Below are 18,613 nucleotides of genomic sequence, written 5' to 3' on the forward strand. Positions count from 1 at the left end.
GGTTTGTTTTTATTCTGAGAGCCCATTTTTTTTAATGCTTCATATGTATCTCAGGCATCAACTGGCAGTTGAGGGGCTTGATTGAAATTCTGAGGCTGTATTTACTGATGTGCACCCAATTGGAAACCTTCTCTACTGCAGAATCTCACGTGCCAGCCCATATTTTCGTAAGTATTCTATCAAGTGCTTTCCAGTGCTATGCATTAGGAGAGTACTTTAATATCTAAGTATTACTAAGTCTTTCTGCAACATGAGCAATATCTAGTCTAGTGCATCAATGAACCAATAATTTTTGAGTACTTTAATTGTGTCATTGGTTTACCCCTATTTTTACTGAACTTTACACTATGGACATAAGGTATGCTCAAGGGTTTACGATCAAACTTATCAAATTTCTTTAACATTTTCTCTATATAGTGTAATTGTGTGACACTAATCTCATGCGGTAATCTCATCAATTTAATTCCTAAGATTACATCTGCTGGACTTAGATTCTTCATGTCAAAATTACTAGATAAGAAAGATTTAGTATCGCTAATAATTTCTATGTTGGTTCCAAAAATTCAAATATCATCAACATATAGACATAATAACACATGAATCACAATTTATCTTGGTATAGACACATTTATCAACCTCACTTGTAGAGAAGTCATGAGATAGAACTATTTAATCAAACTTCTCATGCCCCACTATTTTGGTGCTTATTTTAGTCCATACAAGGATTTAAGTCGTTTACACACTATTTTGGTTATTCCATGTAAATTTTTTCCTCAAGATCACCAGTAAAGAATGTTGTTTTCACATTCATTTGGTGAATTTCAAGTTTAAAAATAGAACGTAAAGCAATTAAAGTCCTAATGGATGTAATTTTAGTAACTGAAGAATAGATATCAAAATAATCCTTCTTTTTGGATAAAACCTTTAGTAACTAATCTTGCTTTAAACTTATTTACACATCCATCTGTCCTTCATTTCTTTCGAAAGATCTATTTACAACTGATAGGTTTGCACCCTTCAAGTAGATCAACAAGAACCCAAGTTCCATTATTCATTAAAGATTCCATTTCATGATTAATAGCTTCTTTCCGAAATATAGAGTCTACTGACTTAATTGCATCACTATAACACTTAGGATCATCTTTTACCAAATAGATGTAAAAATTATTTTCGTAATTCTTTTCAATCCTTCATCTTTTCCTTCTTCTAAGTTCTTCTACATATGAAGAATTAGCATTTTCACTAATATCTTCTACATTAGAATTGCTACTAGAAGGTAGATTAGAAAGATTAAAGATTTATTAATTTTGTCTTTAAGAGGCATAATATTTTTAAAGAAAACAACATCTCCAGACTCTATTATAGTATTTACAACGATCCCATAAATTTTTGATTTTATGATCATAATTCTATAAGCAGTATGATTTTGAGAATATCCTATAAATACCCCATCTACCATTTTATGATCTAATTTTCTCTTCTTAGTTTTAGAAATTTTAACCTTCGCTAAGCACCCCCACAATTTAAGATGATTTAAATTAGGTTTTCTACCTCCCTCACCCCCCGCGACACACACAAAATAAACTATATCAATTAAAATTATATTTTTCCTTTCAGCCATTCTATTAGACTGGGATGAATAAGGTGGTGTAATTTCATGAACGATACCATTGGTTTCGCAAAAATTATTAAGCTCGTTTGAGGTATATTCTGCTCCTCTATTTGATCGAAGAATTTTAGTTTTCCTATTAAGTTGATCTAAGAATTTTAGCTTCGCCTTTTGTTCTAATAAAAAATATATAACAGCATTTAGAGAAATCATCTATAAAAGTAATAAAGTATCTTTTTCTATTTCTAGTTAAAATGTTTAAGTGACATACATCGCTATGTATTAATTCTAAAAGTTTAGTTTCTCTATATATTGTTTTAAATGGTTTTCCTGGTTGCTTAGATTGTACATATATGTCACATTTTTTACTTGCATTTATACCATATTTAAAAAGTTGAATTTAAATTCATCATTCTCCTAATAGTATTATGCTTTATATGACCAATTCTTCCATGCCACAAATTAGAAGATACAATATTGTAAACAAAAGAAGAACTAATTTTATTGCTTTCAACTTTTGTTAAATTCAGTTTGAATAAATCATTGAATACATAACCCCTTCCAATAAAATTACCATTTTTGGTTACAACTACTTTATTTATCTCAAAGATCATTTTATAGCCATTCCTTACTAGCAAAGAACCACTAATAAGATTCTTCTTAACTTCTGGTACATGCTGCATGTTGTGAAGAGTAAGAGTTTGCCAGATATTAATATCAATTCTATTCTTCCTTCACCTCTTACATATGCAGTAGTAGAGCTCCCCATCGTCATAGTGTTTCTATCGGAGACCTAATAAGTGGAGAATAGGAATTTATTATCAGCCCAAACACGTACATTAGCACCAGTATCAATCTACTAATTAGTAGATTGATATGATAGATTTATCTCAAAGTTTATTGAAACAAACCTTTCATCGGCTCTAAGTGAATTGGATCCGAGGGTCACCATGTTTGCCTATGGGCTATTCCGATCTTTCTAATTTTTTAGAGGCTTATCCATCCGATAGCGTCAATATCTCGCAAAGTGCTCGTGTTTACCACATAACATCTTTTATTTGTATTTTTATTTTTGTTAATTTTTTATTGAGGCTTAAGTTATTATATTTTTCTTTTCTAAATTTCTTATATTTGTTTCTCGATACCAAATTTATCTTGTATTAAAATCATTGGACAATTTATCCTTTTATCTATATTTTTCTTCTATTTCAAGTGAAACAATTAAATCACTCATAGTTGACAAATCTCTTTTATGTTTTAATAATAAGGCAAAAGATTTCTGCTTAAGAGGTACTTTCTCAACAACTGCAGCCACTAAGAATTTCTCATCAAGCTTGATTCCTATTTGGGTCATATCATGAACCAAAGCTTGCAGTTCATGGGTTTGTTTCACTATTGATTTATCATCGATCATTTTAGTCTAAAACTTTCCTACAATGTATTTTTGTAGACCTTCATCTTCTTTACCATATTTTTGTTCTAATGCATCCCATAACTCACGTGCAGTGCAATGTGCAATATATATCATAAAGTGTATCAGAAAGAGTAGATAAAATTCTACCGTGACAAATAAAATCTTTTTCTATATCTAATTATGCAGGGGTGGTAGTAGCGGCTGTTGAATCCGGAATGGTAGAGGTGGTGGTGCCCTTACTAGGATTAGGATTTTTAATAACCGAATATAATCCTAAAAAGGTCAGCCAATAATGCATCTGGCGTTGCCGGTGGCTAAAATTTTGTCAAATTTCTCTAATTTTGTAGAAGTGTAATTATCTAAAGATGTCAAAATTTGTTGGAAAAATCTATCTACTAAAATATTATAAATTTTTTTATGTGATTTTATTGTTTATCTCTAATATTTAATTAATGGCTTTCTGCACACACTGAATAAATAAATTAAGCTTTGATGTTAGCCGGTTCGAGGCATGCTATGAAAGGTGCTTCCTTTAGAATAGAATTCGTCCCGCTGTGGTGCAAACAGTTGATGGTGGTCTACTGTCAAGATTTAACGAAATGCTTCATGTTCTTCTTGAAATACACTCTAATAAAGGAGAATTATGATCAAACTCGAACTAGCCAAATCCAGATGCATTAAAAATTAGAAAATTTAATTGAAGCAATCTCTTTCAATCCTCTTATATATGGACACAATCCTCTTCTCAAATGCTTAATGGGTGCACTTGAGTTCACTCAGTTAGTGCTCTCAATTTTTTCTCTAATTTGGTGTTATTCAGATAGAAAAGGATGTTTTGATGGATGGGAAGTACAACCCCTTTTCTATTTCTAGATGTGAAATGATGAGTATAATTAGATGCTTAAGCATCATTTTGTTGAATGCATCTCTTCCCATTATCCATCCATTCATCAAGGGTTGTGCCTGTTGAGATCACCATCAGATCAGATGCATCTTTTTGTGAGAATGCATCTCCTCATTTACGCAAGTCTCCGTTTGTGAAGCATCCGTTCGAAACTTTTTGTGAGAAGAGAAAGCATCTCTACACTTAAGATACCATGTGAGAAACAATTATAGAGGTGTCCATAGAATTTCCATAGAATTTTAAGAGATGGGAGAGAAATAAAGAGAAAACATTAAAATAGAAAACTAAGTTATTTAGGAGTCTAAAATATGTTTTTATATTCAACTAAGTTTATGTTTAGATAAATATCCAATATAGAGTTCTAAAATCTCAAAATTTTGAATTAAACATTATATTAATAAACCAACATGAAACCATCCAACTCACGTCACAATCATGTTTTATAACCTTCAGAGGATGAGCATCATTAATATTTCAAAACTTATGATAAAAGACACCTACAACCTCTTCCTCTTCCAAATATCTATAGCTCAAAAAGATGCTAGATCTAGATGTTTTTGTCTCCAAAAATGATCATTATATCTTGAAAGTTCTGTGCACAATTAGTTGGAAAGAAAAACATTTCCTACAATGACACTAGTACTGTTCATACTTCCCTTTTTTATCCCTTCAGAAAATAAATTGACTGAATATATTCATGTGTTAAGTAATTCAATGCAGTGGAATCATGGTTTGAACCAAAACTTGCTTTTTAATGGTGTGCAACTTTACATGGACACAAACATCTCATTTGAGAGGAGATGTCATCAGCGAATGCACCCGGCCTATACCATATAGGGCCTTCTAAACCTATAACTAACTAATCAGGGAACATCATCTCATCTTTAAGAATTCAGGTTGTATGTTTCATGCAAAAGTCCAATTCATCTTTTTTCACGATGTCAAAGAAAAATGTTGACATGTTTCATGAAAGAAGCTTTCACGTGAAAGATATAACCCGAACCTGTCTTTAATCTACAATGAGTTGCCTCTGGAAGATGATATCCTTCTATTTATATAAGAGGTTACAAGAAAAAGAATTTTTGCAATTGCAAAAGGCCCTTGTGTAAGCAATATGACTCCAGCAAATGCGTATTTGAATTACCCTCGGCCCCTCCCGAGGTCTTTAGAGAGGTACCATGGCGGTTCCTCCAACCGCGATCGAGTGGAAGAGAGAAGGAGAGGGGGAGAGAGAGAGAGAGAGAGAGATCGAACCGAAGGGAGAAGAGATGGAGAAGGTGATCAACAGACAGCGATTCCTCCTTCAGCACCTCCAGACCCCTTCTCCTTCCTCCGATGATTCGCCCATGCTATCGGTAATCGATCTCCTGCCTCTTGAACTCGTTTTCTTTGAATTTTCTTGGATCCCCAGAGTTTTCTTTCTTGATCACAATCTCTGTTAGGTTCGGTGTTGTTTGGCTCTTCTTGGATGTCTTTCTTGGTTTGGCTATTTGTGTGCGGTGAGTTTAGGTGTTTTGGATATCTTTCATTCGTTTCTTGATTTGGATTTTGGGTTTTCTTGGTTGTGGTTCGTCTTTGCTTTTGGTCGTGGGATTTTGTTTCATGTTTTTGAACGTTTCCTTATCTGAATTGGACATGGGCCTTTGCGCGGTCGCTGTCTCTCTCCCCCCTCTCTCTTGGTGTGAAGTTCTTTTCTTGGTTAATTTTTTTAGTACTTTTGTGGTTCTTTGTCATGTCATTCATTACAGAATCGGTTGTTTCTGTGCAGGCTTCTATTTGTGCTGCCGGGGATAGTGCGGCGTATCAGAGGAGTTCTTGCTTTGGAGATGATGTCATTGTTGTGGCGTAAGTTCTATCTATATCTGATCAACTGTTCCGTTGTCACTTAAATTTTGGCACTTTTGATCTGTAGTTGGTATTAATCACAGGGAACCGTGGTTTTGATCCTCAGAAAGAAAAACAGTTTATATTTGTTTACACATTTGTGAGAAAGGAGTGAGCATTTTGTCTGAATTTTATGGGATTAGCAGGGATACTATTCCACAATCAACAGTCATGGTACTAGATATTATCTTGCATATTGGCAGAATGAGGTAAAATAAATGTCACTCATGGTATATAATCTTCATTACGGGGAACTGTTTCCTTGTTAACACGAAACTTATAGGAAATGCTCCCAAAACGTATGGAAATTGTGATGTTTTTCTACTACAGAGAAGATTGTATTAGCTATCACTATTTTTATGTCATATGATCTTACATGCTTGAAAGACATATTATATTTAATATTTCGGTCCCCTACAAAGTAGGATAACCTAGAGGAGGTTGGTTACCCCTCTTTTCTTATGCCCAATCATTTTGTTATTGTTATTTAGGTGTTCCCAATCAGACATCTTAGCAGCATACTTATTTTCTCATTTGTCCTTAGCGCATCATGTTTTCCTCATTATTTGTGGTCCGTCATCTGCCACTTCTGCTTCCTTTGTTGCTTCTCACATGCTTCCTCCCCTGATAGTAATGGAAGAATATTTTGGTACTGCCTTCAATGCTACCATTAAAAAAGAAAATGGTATATGATCATCTTCAATGCCTTTTAGGCCCCAAAGCACATATCTTAAGCTGCAACACATATGAATATGTAGGTTCCGTTTATGATTCCTTTGTTCCTTAATGTATTTACATCATGTTAGCATTCATTATCCTCCTTGTTGACGTCATGTTCTATCACTCTATGATGATTTTGTATATCTCATCCTTCTCTTCCTGGGGCATCAGAACCTGTTCTATTGGTTTAGCATTAGTAGGTAGGAACTTAGTATCTTATGTCAATGATTTGTCATGTTCTGCATTAATATCTTAGAAGTACAGTTGTAAAGTGCATAAACTGCTGGGTAATTTTCATTCACTTATCCATACAATATAGCACTTATCGAACTCCAATTTGCAAGTCCAAAAGAGGAGGATTTAAGGACACATACCCTGAGGATCTGCTGGCTGCTGTTCTTAAGGTTTGTATTTTTCAGCTTTTTACTGTCACGTGATTTGGAAACTACTAGCATCTAATGTATATCTTATTTATGCTTGTCATATGTAAATTATGTAATAGGCGTTGTTGGACAGGACTAAACTGAATCCAAATGAAGTTGGTGATATTGTGGTCGGCACTCTCCTGGCACCAGGCTCTCAAAGGGCAACAGAATGTAGGATGGCAGCATTCTATGCTGGTTTTCCTGGTATTTTTGTTTCCTTGGTTAATATGAATTTAACACCTCTTGTTACACCCAGCAAGATAAACTATTTCTCTGGACTCTTCAGAAACTGTTCCCGTCAGAACTGTCAACCGACAATGCTCATCTGGCCTTCAAGCAGTTGCCGATGTTGCTGCTTCCATAAAAGCTGGGTTTTATGACATTGGTAAGATTATGTTTTGCATTTTTGTCATTGTTCTTGACTTTTCAAGCTCCTGACGCTAAAATTTCATTTACCCATGCAGGCGTTGGTGCTGGGCTAGAATCTATGACTGCAAATTCAGCTGCTTGGGAAGGGTCAATAAATCCAAAAGTATGTCTTTGATTTATTTTTTGCTTAAGATGTCAGTGAACTTCACACTCTTCTTGGTTCTGGATCAGATTGTTGGCCATTATGTGCTCTCATTTTTTGGGTGTTTCAGGTGAATACACTTCAAAAAGCTCAAGATTGTCTCCTTCCCATGGGCATTACCTCCGAAAATGTTGCTCACCATTATGGTGTAACCCGACAGGAACAAGATCAGGCTGCTGTGAGTTTTGGATTTCCTTTAACTTGGTCTAAAACATTGATGCTTCTCTTATGTAAAGTCATATTCTTATCTCAAAATTTGTGGTCAGGTTGAATCTCATAGGCGCACTGCTGCAGCAACCGTATCTGGTAAATTTAAAGATGAAATCATTCCTGTGACCACAAAGGTGAGAACTTGCTAAATGGTCCAATCTTGATGCTTCCTATGCTTAAAAGTTTCATATTGCCTTGGTGGTTGTACTGTTCCACATTTTAATGTGAACAATGCAGATGAGCTGTTGCAAAATGATAATTACCATAATTCCACATTCTACATAGTTGGGTGGTAAAATGCAGTATGCAATTAAGCTAATGGATATTAAATATTGATTTCTTTAAGCCAAAGAAGTTGTGTTAGTGGTGCTTTCATCATTGGCTGCAAACTAAGTTCCACAAATTAGAACATAGTAAGCGCTCTAGGATGACAATGAGGAGCATTCATCTATATATGCTTACACCAGTTTCTTTAGTAGACTTCTCTATTTTTGATGCTCAACATATCTTCTTGTCAATTTTTATAATGCTCGCTTATGAAGATTGTAGACCCAAAAACTGGAGAAGGAAAACAAGTGACAATTTCTATGGATGATGGAATTCGGCCAGAGACATCATTATCTGGTCTTGCAAAGCTCAAACCAGTATTTAAAAAGGATGGGAGCACAACTGCTGGTATTGAAGCATTTCTTGTTTTGTGGATTTGGCTAGGCATCAGGTTATTATCTGGCTATGGATGTTCATTATTATGTTGTTATTGTAGGCAATTCTAGTCAAGTGAGTGATGGTGCTGGAGCAGTCCTCCTCATGCGGAGAGATGTGGCTATGCAGAAGGGGTTCCCCATACTTGGTGTATGCAGGTTTAGACTCTCCCCCTGGCAATTTCCATATGCACTTGAACAAAGTAATTCAGTGAGCTAGGTTAACCAAGTCTTGTAGCACATTGATCTCATGTAGCTAAGCTTATGTCTTGCTCTTGACTATGCTAGTTCATCTAACTAGGTTCATTCATTGTAGCATACCGATCTCATGTAGCTAAGCTTATGTGTTTCTATCAAACTAGGTTCCCTTATGTTAGCATAATTTCAAGTATTAGGAGCTTTGATTTTGCAACAATTAGTTCATAATCTTAACTTTTTGGTTATCCTAAATGCTACTAACTAGCATCAACTAGTTGCAGCCACTTGATTTTTTTTAAGATGATTTCCTTTCGTACATCAGATCTTGCCCTCTTACTTCTTCAGCTAAACTCTTTTTTGAGTCAAAGGCAATGCAGGACTGCTCCCTGATTCAGTGAGCTAAAATTCCATAATCAATGAGGTGGATTTCCTATCCATCAATTGTTCTTTAAGTCTTATGGCTAACCTTTTCTTGCTAAGAGCTTACAAGATTCAGCACCAATTGAGAGAGTTGGCATCATAGGAAGTGTAATAACCCAGGACCTCACCCAAAAAGGCTAGCTGAAAGGTGTTATTTGGGTTTTTTGGTCCTATATATATATACGCAACATCTACCTAGTGCATTGCCAATGGGGGACTAAACACATGCATGGATCCTCACATGCTCCCTATGTTTAAGCCTCAGCATCCTCACCAAATTAAGGATCCAAATTCAATCAAAATCCAATCACAAACACCATGATCGGCCCATGTTCAGTCCCAAAAGGGTCCATGTTGTAGTATCCTCTAGTCCACATAGGTTGTGGATCTCATCTGCTCTGATACTATTTGTAACGACTCAAGACCTCACCCAAAAAGACTGGCCAAGATGTTATTTGGATTCCTTGGCCCTATATATGTACCTAAGATCTTCCTGGTGAATAACCGATGTGAGATTAAAATATACTCCCCATGGGTCCTCACATACTCCTCCCGTTTTAAGTTCTAGCGTCCTCTCCAAGCTAAGGGTCCAAAGTGGACCAAATTCAATCACAAATACAATGACCAACCATGGTCGGTCCTAGATAGGCCCATACTGCATTGTCTCCTAGTCTACATGGGCTATGGCTGGGTCTGCTTTGATACTATTTGTAATAACCCAGGACCTTACCCAAAAAGGCTAGCCGAAAGGTGTTATTTAGGTTCCTTAGTTATGTATAAGTATCGAAGATCTACCCAGTGTATAGACAATGTAGGATTAAACATACGTCTGCACGGGTCCTCATAGGAAGAAATGGCGAGAAAACATTCTTAAACTCTGGCAAATGTTCATTGATAAAGCCAACCCTTTATAAATAAGATAAGCTCACTAGAATTTTTTCTTTCTGTTTTCTCTAGAAGTTGTTAACTTGTTATGAACATATTTATATATAATCTCCGATATTCATTTTGGATTTGCTCCTTTCAGACATGATCCCTACCATATTGTCTTAATTCAGATTTATTTTGCTTTGGCTTTAGGCATCTTGTTCATAAATTATGTCCATTAACTTATGGGTTTTATTTAACAACATTCTTGCTGATTTCTTCTTGTACAAGAATACAACATTTATGTTGTGATCCATGCAGGAGCTTTGCTTCTGTTGGTGTGGATCTTGCTGTTATAGGCATTGCTCCTGCTGTCGCAATACCTGCTGCAGTAAAATCTGCTGGTCTTCGGATTGAAGATATTGACCTCTTTGAATTAAATGAGGTAATAGTTTAGGGAGAATGTTTTGATCTTGTTCTGCATTTCACTAATATGAAATTGATTTGAATCTTATTATTTTCTTTTATGTAGGCTTTTGCCTCTCAATTTGTGTATTGCTGCAAGAAGCTGGAGCTACATCCAGCAAAAGTAAATGTAAATGGAGGTGCAATTGCTCTTGGGCACCCAGTGGGTGCAACAGGTAACGTCTGAATGATCATATCTGATCATTAGGAGGTACCACATATTTCATAGGGATGACACATTTTTGTATCCTTACTAGATAACTTATGATGCTTGACATATTTTTGTGTTGGCTTACTTTATATTTGCAATTTGCATCTTACAATGATACCATTGATGTGCTAAATCTAAATAATCGGGTAGCCTTAAGAATTTGAGGATATAATGGCATGTCATGGCACTAGTAATGGAATATAACTCTATGTTAATTTTATTAGATAATTTCTGAATTAAGTGGGATGACATTCATGCGCAGTTAATAATGTCAGGAACTACTATGTTTACTTTCCTTGTTCTGATGATATAGTATTATTTATAGATTATTGTATATGGTAGTTAATATTGGCCTAACACAACCTTTGCCTGCAAACATATGATTGTGTTCATTGTCAACTTGATTTCCACACTTTGCACTAGAGGATCATAGAACAACATGGACTTCAGAACTGGCTTCATAATGTGAAGAATGACGGCATATTTTTAGCTTTCCTTATTAGACATCTGTTGACATTATTTTTCCTCCTAATTTGGAGCATCACATTTCTCCATCATACTGCAAAGAGGTTCCTTTCGTAGACAGACAGAAAAAGGACTACATCTTTTTCTGAAAAAAGAATGACACGTCATCTAAATGAAAAATGCACACCATCAATTATGATCTATAATATTTAAAGAAATATAATAACAAATGTCAAAGTTTCAGAGATGTCTTACTAATACATCATCCAATTACAATATAAACAGTTTTATGAGTGAGACACAGTGGTTTGATTTTGACTTATGGTTTAGAATTTAGATTAATATGTTGTAAGTTGTGTTTATGATGATCAGCAATATAAATCCTTTAGTCAAAAGGCCACCCATGCATGTAAGTTAGATTCAAAAGGGAAAAATACAAGAGGACTTCAGGTTGCCAGCCGCTTGACCTTTTGAAACTGCTCGAATTATTACTTGGATTTTTTCCTTGATTGGTAATTGCAGACTGACAGGCATAAGGTAGTGGACCAAAGCATGGATATCAGTTGATTAATGTCTACAGAACATAGGATTCTGATTTTTCTGTAACTAAGTTTATATAAAAACCTGTTTGGATCATATCTGTATCACAAGATCAAAGTAATTAATGAATTTGCAGTACAAAAAATCTTACAAGGATTAGATGACCGGTAGTTGTTCTTTATAGAGTTAAGGTAGCAATGAATAGTGGTTTAATGTAAAAGGAATGGTTTTCTGGTGTAAAAGGTAGCCAAAAGTATTAAGTGGCTAATAAATAGAAACTTTGCTGGACCAAACAGCATTTCCAAATTTTTATGATGAAACTTCAGATATGCAAGTTTGTGCATTGCAATTAACATTTTAATGTAGCTATTGGAGGATTCTCAACACCCATTTGCCTTCGAAGAGTTGCTAGCGCATGCTATGTTCGTTGTTTGAAATATTAGTTATTTTAAATTTGCATCAGGAACAGAGAGATCATTTTGGTTGCTTTTTCCTCTTCGTAGGTGCCCGATGCGTCAGTACTCTACTCAATGAAATGAAGCGCAGAGGCAAAGACTGCCGTTTTGGAGTGGTTACAATGTGTATGGGTCTCTCTCTCTCTCTATGTGTGTGCGCGCGCGCGCGCGCTTGCCTGCCCCTCTCTCCTCTTGAAGTTATGAGTGTTGACTGGACCAATTATCTGTTATACTTTACATGTGCAGGCTCGGGAATGGGTGCTGCAGCTGTCTTTGAAAGAGGGGATGGAGTTGATGAACTCTGCAACGCTCGGAAGATCCAGTTGCAGAACCTGCTGTCCAAGGACGCTCTATAGAGCCATCCATCAAAACTACAACGGACTCGGTAATACTGTTACTAAACAAAATTTTAGAATGTATTTGATCAAGACTTGCCTAAAATCTGACGAGGCCATCTTGAATAACAAGAATACTGTGTTGTGCACCGTGGGGATGCAATTGCCATAGAGGCCTTCCAGTGTACCCGTCTGTTCCTTAATAGTTTCCATGCTGCTGCTTGGTGTTAAAATATTCCACATGTGAACGATGTAAGCGGTCAGTTTGCAAGTTGCAACTCGTGAATTAATCCTCTTATTTTCTTCTACGTTCCCTCCTGGTGGTACTTCAAAGTCTGTTGAATGACTGGTTTATAGCTCGCGGTTGTATGGTGTCAAAATCATGGTATTTTATGGCCCATATAGTAGTAGTACCGTATGTTTGTTTCTTTTTTCTTTTTTTTTTTTTAAGGTTCACCGGTGCCTCATACAACACGCAGCCAACAAAGTTTTAAAAAAAAAAAGAAAAAAAAAATGGCCAAGAGAGTAAGAAATTTTTACTTAGCCACAAAAAAGTCAGCTGCGCACTATTTGCTTTTCGATAAATATGGATGGTCCGAAAGGAGCTGCATTCTCCCTCTCCAACAAAGCGGTGCCATGAGAGGTTAAATCCTTTAAACATCCGTAGGTTCTCATTGCGGTCATGAGATGATAGAGATCCTGGTTGGGGGACGTAAAGGATCCTGAGGAATGACTCCAAGGGACATCATTTATCCGGCCTCGCTTCTTGTTTTGGCTGCGACAAGATCTTCCAATCTCCCTTAAAAGGAGGCTCCAAGAACATACGGCAACATGTCGTATAGCTTGGCAAGTTACCAGATTTAACCGTGACTTATCTTTCGCCGGATCAAGTCACAGATCAATGCAACTCAATTTACTACTATGAAGAATGATGCTATCTTTTTCGGAAGTGCCCTTCTCGATTAGTAGAGATGAGCGGGGAAAGAGAAGAAGAAAAATCTTTCTTCAAAAAAAAGAAAAAAAAAAAGGAGAAGATCCAAAATCCAAATTAATTCATCTAATTCTTAATTTAATTTCTATTTAAAAGACTTATTTATTTTCGTTAAACAAGTTGCATCTGCAGCTAGTGCTGTAGTTTCAACTTGAATAGCTCTTTTATTTCCTCTATAGGCGATGCAGCTAAATCGGAAGTGGCTTATCCAATCCATCTTAAGGGCAGCTAAACTGGCCCCTACCCGATCTTAGCACATAATTGAAAGGGTAAATCTCTCCCGGAATCAAATAGGAAGCACTAAGACACTCAGGTGGCGAGTCGTGATGATATGATATTGTAGGACAATCACATGAACCGTTTAATTTGAATCTAATGATTCCATTCCTGGATACAATCTTTAGCGGTACGGGCTGAACCTAAAAAAAGAGAAGGATAAAGAATGTTTATAATCCCTGGTTTCATATTAAGATATTCTTTATTCTTGCACTTTTTAATGGGAGAGAAGAGGTTCATGGAACAGAGACGCGACAGAAAAGCTTATAAATGACGGTTTCCGAGTTAATTTGGATGCCGACTTCCATAACCTCCAACACGGGTTCCTTTAATCATACTACCCACCACTTAACACAGCTTTATGCTTTACTTAGGCTTTTATGTTCCCTTTAAACCACCCACATCGTTTGCTTTAAATCAGCACAGCTAGGGACAAAGGGGCCTTTATTCTTTCAAAAAATAATACAGACTTTGTACGTCCCAACGGATTTTTTATTTATTTATTGTGATTCGGTTTGGCCAATTTGAAACTTGGTTTCTTTGAGTACCAGCGGACCACTCGATCTGGACGGGACAGATCATCGGGTGCAGATCACCTGATACGAGCTTGCAATAGGAGTCATCATCTTAAAACTTCTTGTGATGAGTCAAGTTGACAATGTTGTGAGGTGTTTTCAAGAGATTAGCAGAAGATTATTTTTTTTTTTTTTGAGGGATTATTGGAAGATTAGTGTGAGGATTGCAAATGAATTGAGCGTAAAGAATATGCTTCAAATGGACAAGCAACTCTGCTAGTTGTTCCCATGTTTCATAAGGAGCAGCTCTACTCGAGTCCCTTTGGGCCTTCTCCCCAACTGAATTTGCTGAAGCCAGCTTTGGTGGATCTTCTTTTCCTTGGAAAAGGAAAGATGGCGCATCCACAGAGATATGGCTGAATAGGTGTCACTAATGGATCAAAAAATGGTGCATATTTCTACAAAGACATCTTAAAACTGGCATCACTATTGTTGTTTTATTGCCATCCATCATCAGGGTTCAGCCTAATGCAAGAGGGAAATTTGCGATTAGTAAGTTCTAGGTTACCCAGCCTTCAAATTTGCGATTTTCGGGAACATCAATATCCCAACTGATGCACTTCAACCATCTTAGAACTCCAGGATCCAGATGATGCAACTGGGTTAGTCTTAATAGATCTTTGATATATTATTCTTACATTACTCCTCCTTTACAGAATACGTTTACCAGCCTCTCCCGCAAAGATAGTTTTCAGTTTTCTCTCTTCCGAACGCGTCATGAACATAAATGCCATCAATCCGAAGTCATTCATCATTCCATAGTCCATCAGGCAAGACAAAGGTTGTGCTTTTCATGCAGCAATTCTTTGATCAATTCACGTCGACGGGTGGCCGTGGGATGCACACGCCATGAGCATGGAACCACAGCTCGCAAGACTTCAAAGCAGTCACGGTCAACAATTTTATTTGGTGCAGAACCCTCTCAAGCAACATCATCACTACCAATATCTATTTTCCCACCACAGAAGCAATCACTCACATTCACCCAATCCTCCCTTGATCGTGACAGCAACAGAGAGCTGTGCCAGAGTGTGAGGATGCATGGGTTGGTGATATTTTTTTACATTTCCTCACATCATTTACAGTCCTTTTCCCAAGACGCAATAACCATTACTATATTGGCTGCACATCCTTGGCCTCGGGCGGGGGGAACCCCTCTCTCTATATATAATATCGTGGCGTATCCCGGGCTCATCATGGCGAATATCCTCATGGTGGGGCCCTCACTTATGGGCTGGTGGGCCTGTCCCCTTCCCTCTCGACACTCCCCGTGACCCCAGAAAACACCGAGACAAATGCTTTGGGGCCCAACTAGCTTACCAATGGCCTACCCAAGCAACGAGACCTCTTGCTACGTTTCGCCGGGCTATTGGTTGCACCGCGGCTCTCGCCAGTCCCGTCTCGCCTTGGCGTTATTGCTTTTCGTGGACTCAAAACCCGCTCCCCCGGGATAATAAAAAACCAGCTTTCCCCGGGGCCGACGGTGTCGGGCCACGTGGCGTCTCACGTGTTGGGCCTCGGGCCCACCATGTCGGCTTGTCGCCCGAGCGGCCACGAGGACGCGGACCCCACCGTCTCTCGGGAGACGTCGCGATATTACCCAACCAGGAGTTCTTCTGAGATTCTCGCGAGGTGTTGCTGGTTTTCTTTTATTTGAGCGTTATGCCGTGGGGTTCCAGGGTGGCAACTAAACATGTCGCAAAGCCGTGTTGAGAGGGAAACACGGTGGAGGCAACGGGCTTTTCCCTCTTTACCGCTCGCCACTTTCTGACTTTAATTTGGTTTCGTGTTGCTTTCATATAGTGTCCCCCCCTCGAGAAGTTAATAAGGTTGTTTGAACAATGCTTAGGAGGATAACGTTGAAGTAGAACTTGGAAGAGTATAGCTTCCGACAAACGAAGGGTGAGGGGACCTTGATGGACCCTTTGGCCTCGTAGGAATTACATATAATTTTTTCAGAAAAATAGATGGTCAACCAAACATAAGCACTCTAAAAATCTGTCACTTTTCCATATATATATATGTGTGTGTGTGTGTGTGTTTGTATGATGCTTAAGTCAGAAAGAGCTTCTTAATAGGAAGTAAGAATGAAGAAGAAAAACAAGACAGAGTGCTGCTTTATTAAGGTTGAACTATAGTAAACTATTGATATGGTGTAACAATTTAGAGACGTGCTACAATCACTTAACATATGATAGAATTGTTGAAGCCACGTATACACTCTGATAAAGAGACTGGAGTGCCCCTACTGCAAAGTAATTCTACTTGGCTCGGATTGGTCGTCGAGGTCATTGGGATGAGTTGAGGGATTTCGGTTTTGTAGGTCGATTGCTTCTAATTTGTTCATCCCAGCTTGTAGGCCATCTTGAGGGGCCTAACCAAAATGCCTTGAGAATTCTTAAAGGTATATCTAGATGGCCACACAAATAATGACCTGGATAAATTAGATAATCATTTATTGCCACAACAATATACATATATGTGTATATATATATATATCCTGATATTCCATTATATGTATTTATAAAATAGATTGCTTGGTCCAAATGATCGCATAAATTGAAAATTTAAATGTATCTGTGACTTTTCTTATTATTTACACTATCATTTAGAATATATAGATGCATGTAAATAATTAAAATCGGACGACTATAATTAGAAATTAAACTTATGCAATGCCAATATCAATAAGTTCATATAAAAGAGTAGATGGTTTTGCGATCATCAACGAGGCAAAAGGTAGGTGGATGTAAAGGGAGGGTGTCGATTTGTTCAATTGGTAGAGTCCAACCTTCACCATAATCTATGATCTCAACAAGAGCTTAATACTAAATAGATAATTATATATAACATGAATGAAATGAAGTTAACATTCTAGATGCCAATTTATTAGCAATAGGTGGATGTAAAAGATGACCTAAAATGATAACAAAGTGAGTTCTCATTTATAATTTGAGAGACATGGGATGGTAGTAATGAAGGGCTCACTTGGAGTCAAGTAGGAACCCAATGTTTTTCTTTACGGTTATTGGTTTCTCATAACTTCATTTAAGAATGGTATCCTAAATTATACAACACAAGCACGAAAAAAAAAAAGAAAAAGTGCAATCACAAGCTGTATCATATAAAATATAGATATCAAATGCAGACAATACATAAATAATTAAATGCCAGCACATATATATGTGCCTGAAGATTATGCACTAGAATGAAACATGTCGATGGCTAGTTGGTTACAATCACACTTGGGAGCAAGGAGAGATTTGGTGGAGATTTAGAGTTTAATTAATTGGCTAATCAACAAGATGGTCGAGAGAGCTGTCATGACCTGCTCTTAAAAGGTATAAAAGAAGGTAGGGCTCCCATAAAATGTTACATTTAATAAGGTTATGTCTGCCGAATTCAATCTCCGCCAGGATTTTTTTTTTTTTTTTGGTAAAAAAAGCTATCACTCTGATCGTCGGTGCAGGATTAATATGTCGTGCGACATGTGTTCAATAATTCTTAAGGGTGGCAATCGGATCGGGTCAGGCATAAACAGGTCGGGTCAAATACAGGTCGGATCAGAAAACTATAAATCTGAATCCGACCTGTTTATTAAACGGGTCAGGAATTACAAACCTGAACCTGACCTGTTTATTAAACAGGTAATTCGACCTGATCCGTTTAACCTGTTTAATAAACAGGTAACCTGTTTACCCAACCCGACCCGACCTGTTTAACCTGTTTGCCCAACCTGACCCGTTTAACCTGTTTAGACCTGTTTAATCTGTCCAACCCAACCTGTTTAACCTGCCCAACCCGACCTGTTTAGACCCGTTTAACCTGTTTAGACCCGTTTAACCTGTTTAGACCCGTTTAACCTGCCCAACAGTTAAACGGGTTAAACGGTTTAAACGGGTCAGACATCTAAAACCCGTATCCGACCCAATTAATAAACAGGTTAAACGAGTCGACCTGTTTACGACCCGAACCTGTTTAGGCCAAACCCAAATCTGTTTATGGCGGGTCGAACACGGATCGGATTGGCGGGTCGGGTCATATTTTGCCACCCCTAATAATTCTACGAAGAATCTAACGATGTCCGTAACAAAACCGATGCGCCCGCTTCATCAGCACCCGCTCGCGCACCCTTAGAATGTGAGGCTTGCATGAAGACGGGCGCGAGCTCAAACAAACACGATTTGGGTGTTTCGTAACGTGGGTGCACCAAATATATATGTGTATTTTTTCTGTAAAAACTAAACGGAGGGAAAAAAAATATTATATGTTAGATTGTACGAGCCTTGTAGCCAACATTTCCTCGTTCTCCCCCTGCGCTGGACAGACAGCATCTTACTTTCGCTTAGCTTTGTCTCCCTAAAAAAAGGAAAAATT

At 37.4% G+C, this 18,613-nt stretch overlaps 1 protein-coding gene across 10 annotated transcripts; it reads left to right on the plus strand.

The window, feature by feature from the left end:
• Positions 1-29: 29 nt before the first annotated feature.
• On the plus strand, positions 30-12,702 carry LOC103706991 (3-ketoacyl-CoA thiolase 2, peroxisomal-like). 10 transcript variants are annotated; one of them, XM_088706018.2, is made up of 14 exons: positions 30-167; positions 5,696-5,772; positions 6,851-6,935; positions 7,048-7,160; positions 7,243-7,341; positions 7,421-7,488; positions 7,598-7,705; positions 7,794-7,871; positions 8,280-8,412; positions 8,501-8,597; positions 10,215-10,368; positions 10,456-10,564; positions 12,108-12,191; positions 12,306-12,702. In XM_088706018.2, exons 2-14 carry the CDS (start codon positions 5,754-5,756, stop codon positions 12,413-12,415), a joined length of 1,257 nt encoding a protein of 418 aa, XP_088562144.1. In that variant the 5' UTR covers positions 30-167; positions 5,696-5,753; the 3' UTR covers positions 12,416-12,702. The 10 variants fall into 10 exon arrangements, with proteins under 10 accessions (XP_088562144.1, XP_088562141.2, XP_088562136.2 ...); XM_088706015.2 differs by having other exon boundaries at positions 36-167; positions 7,034-7,160; XM_088706010.2 differs by lacking the exon at positions 30-167 and adding an exon at positions 2,737-5,282 and having other exon boundaries at positions 7,034-7,160.
• Positions 12,703-18,613: the final 5,911 nt, after the last annotated feature.

This window comes from Phoenix dactylifera, chromosome 10, assembly GCF_051530095.1.
Source record: "Phoenix dactylifera cultivar Ajwa chromosome 10, Ajwa_hap1_PhDact_Kaust_v1.1, whole genome shotgun sequence".
NCBI lineage: Eukaryota > Viridiplantae > Streptophyta > Magnoliopsida > Arecales > Arecaceae > Phoenix > Phoenix dactylifera.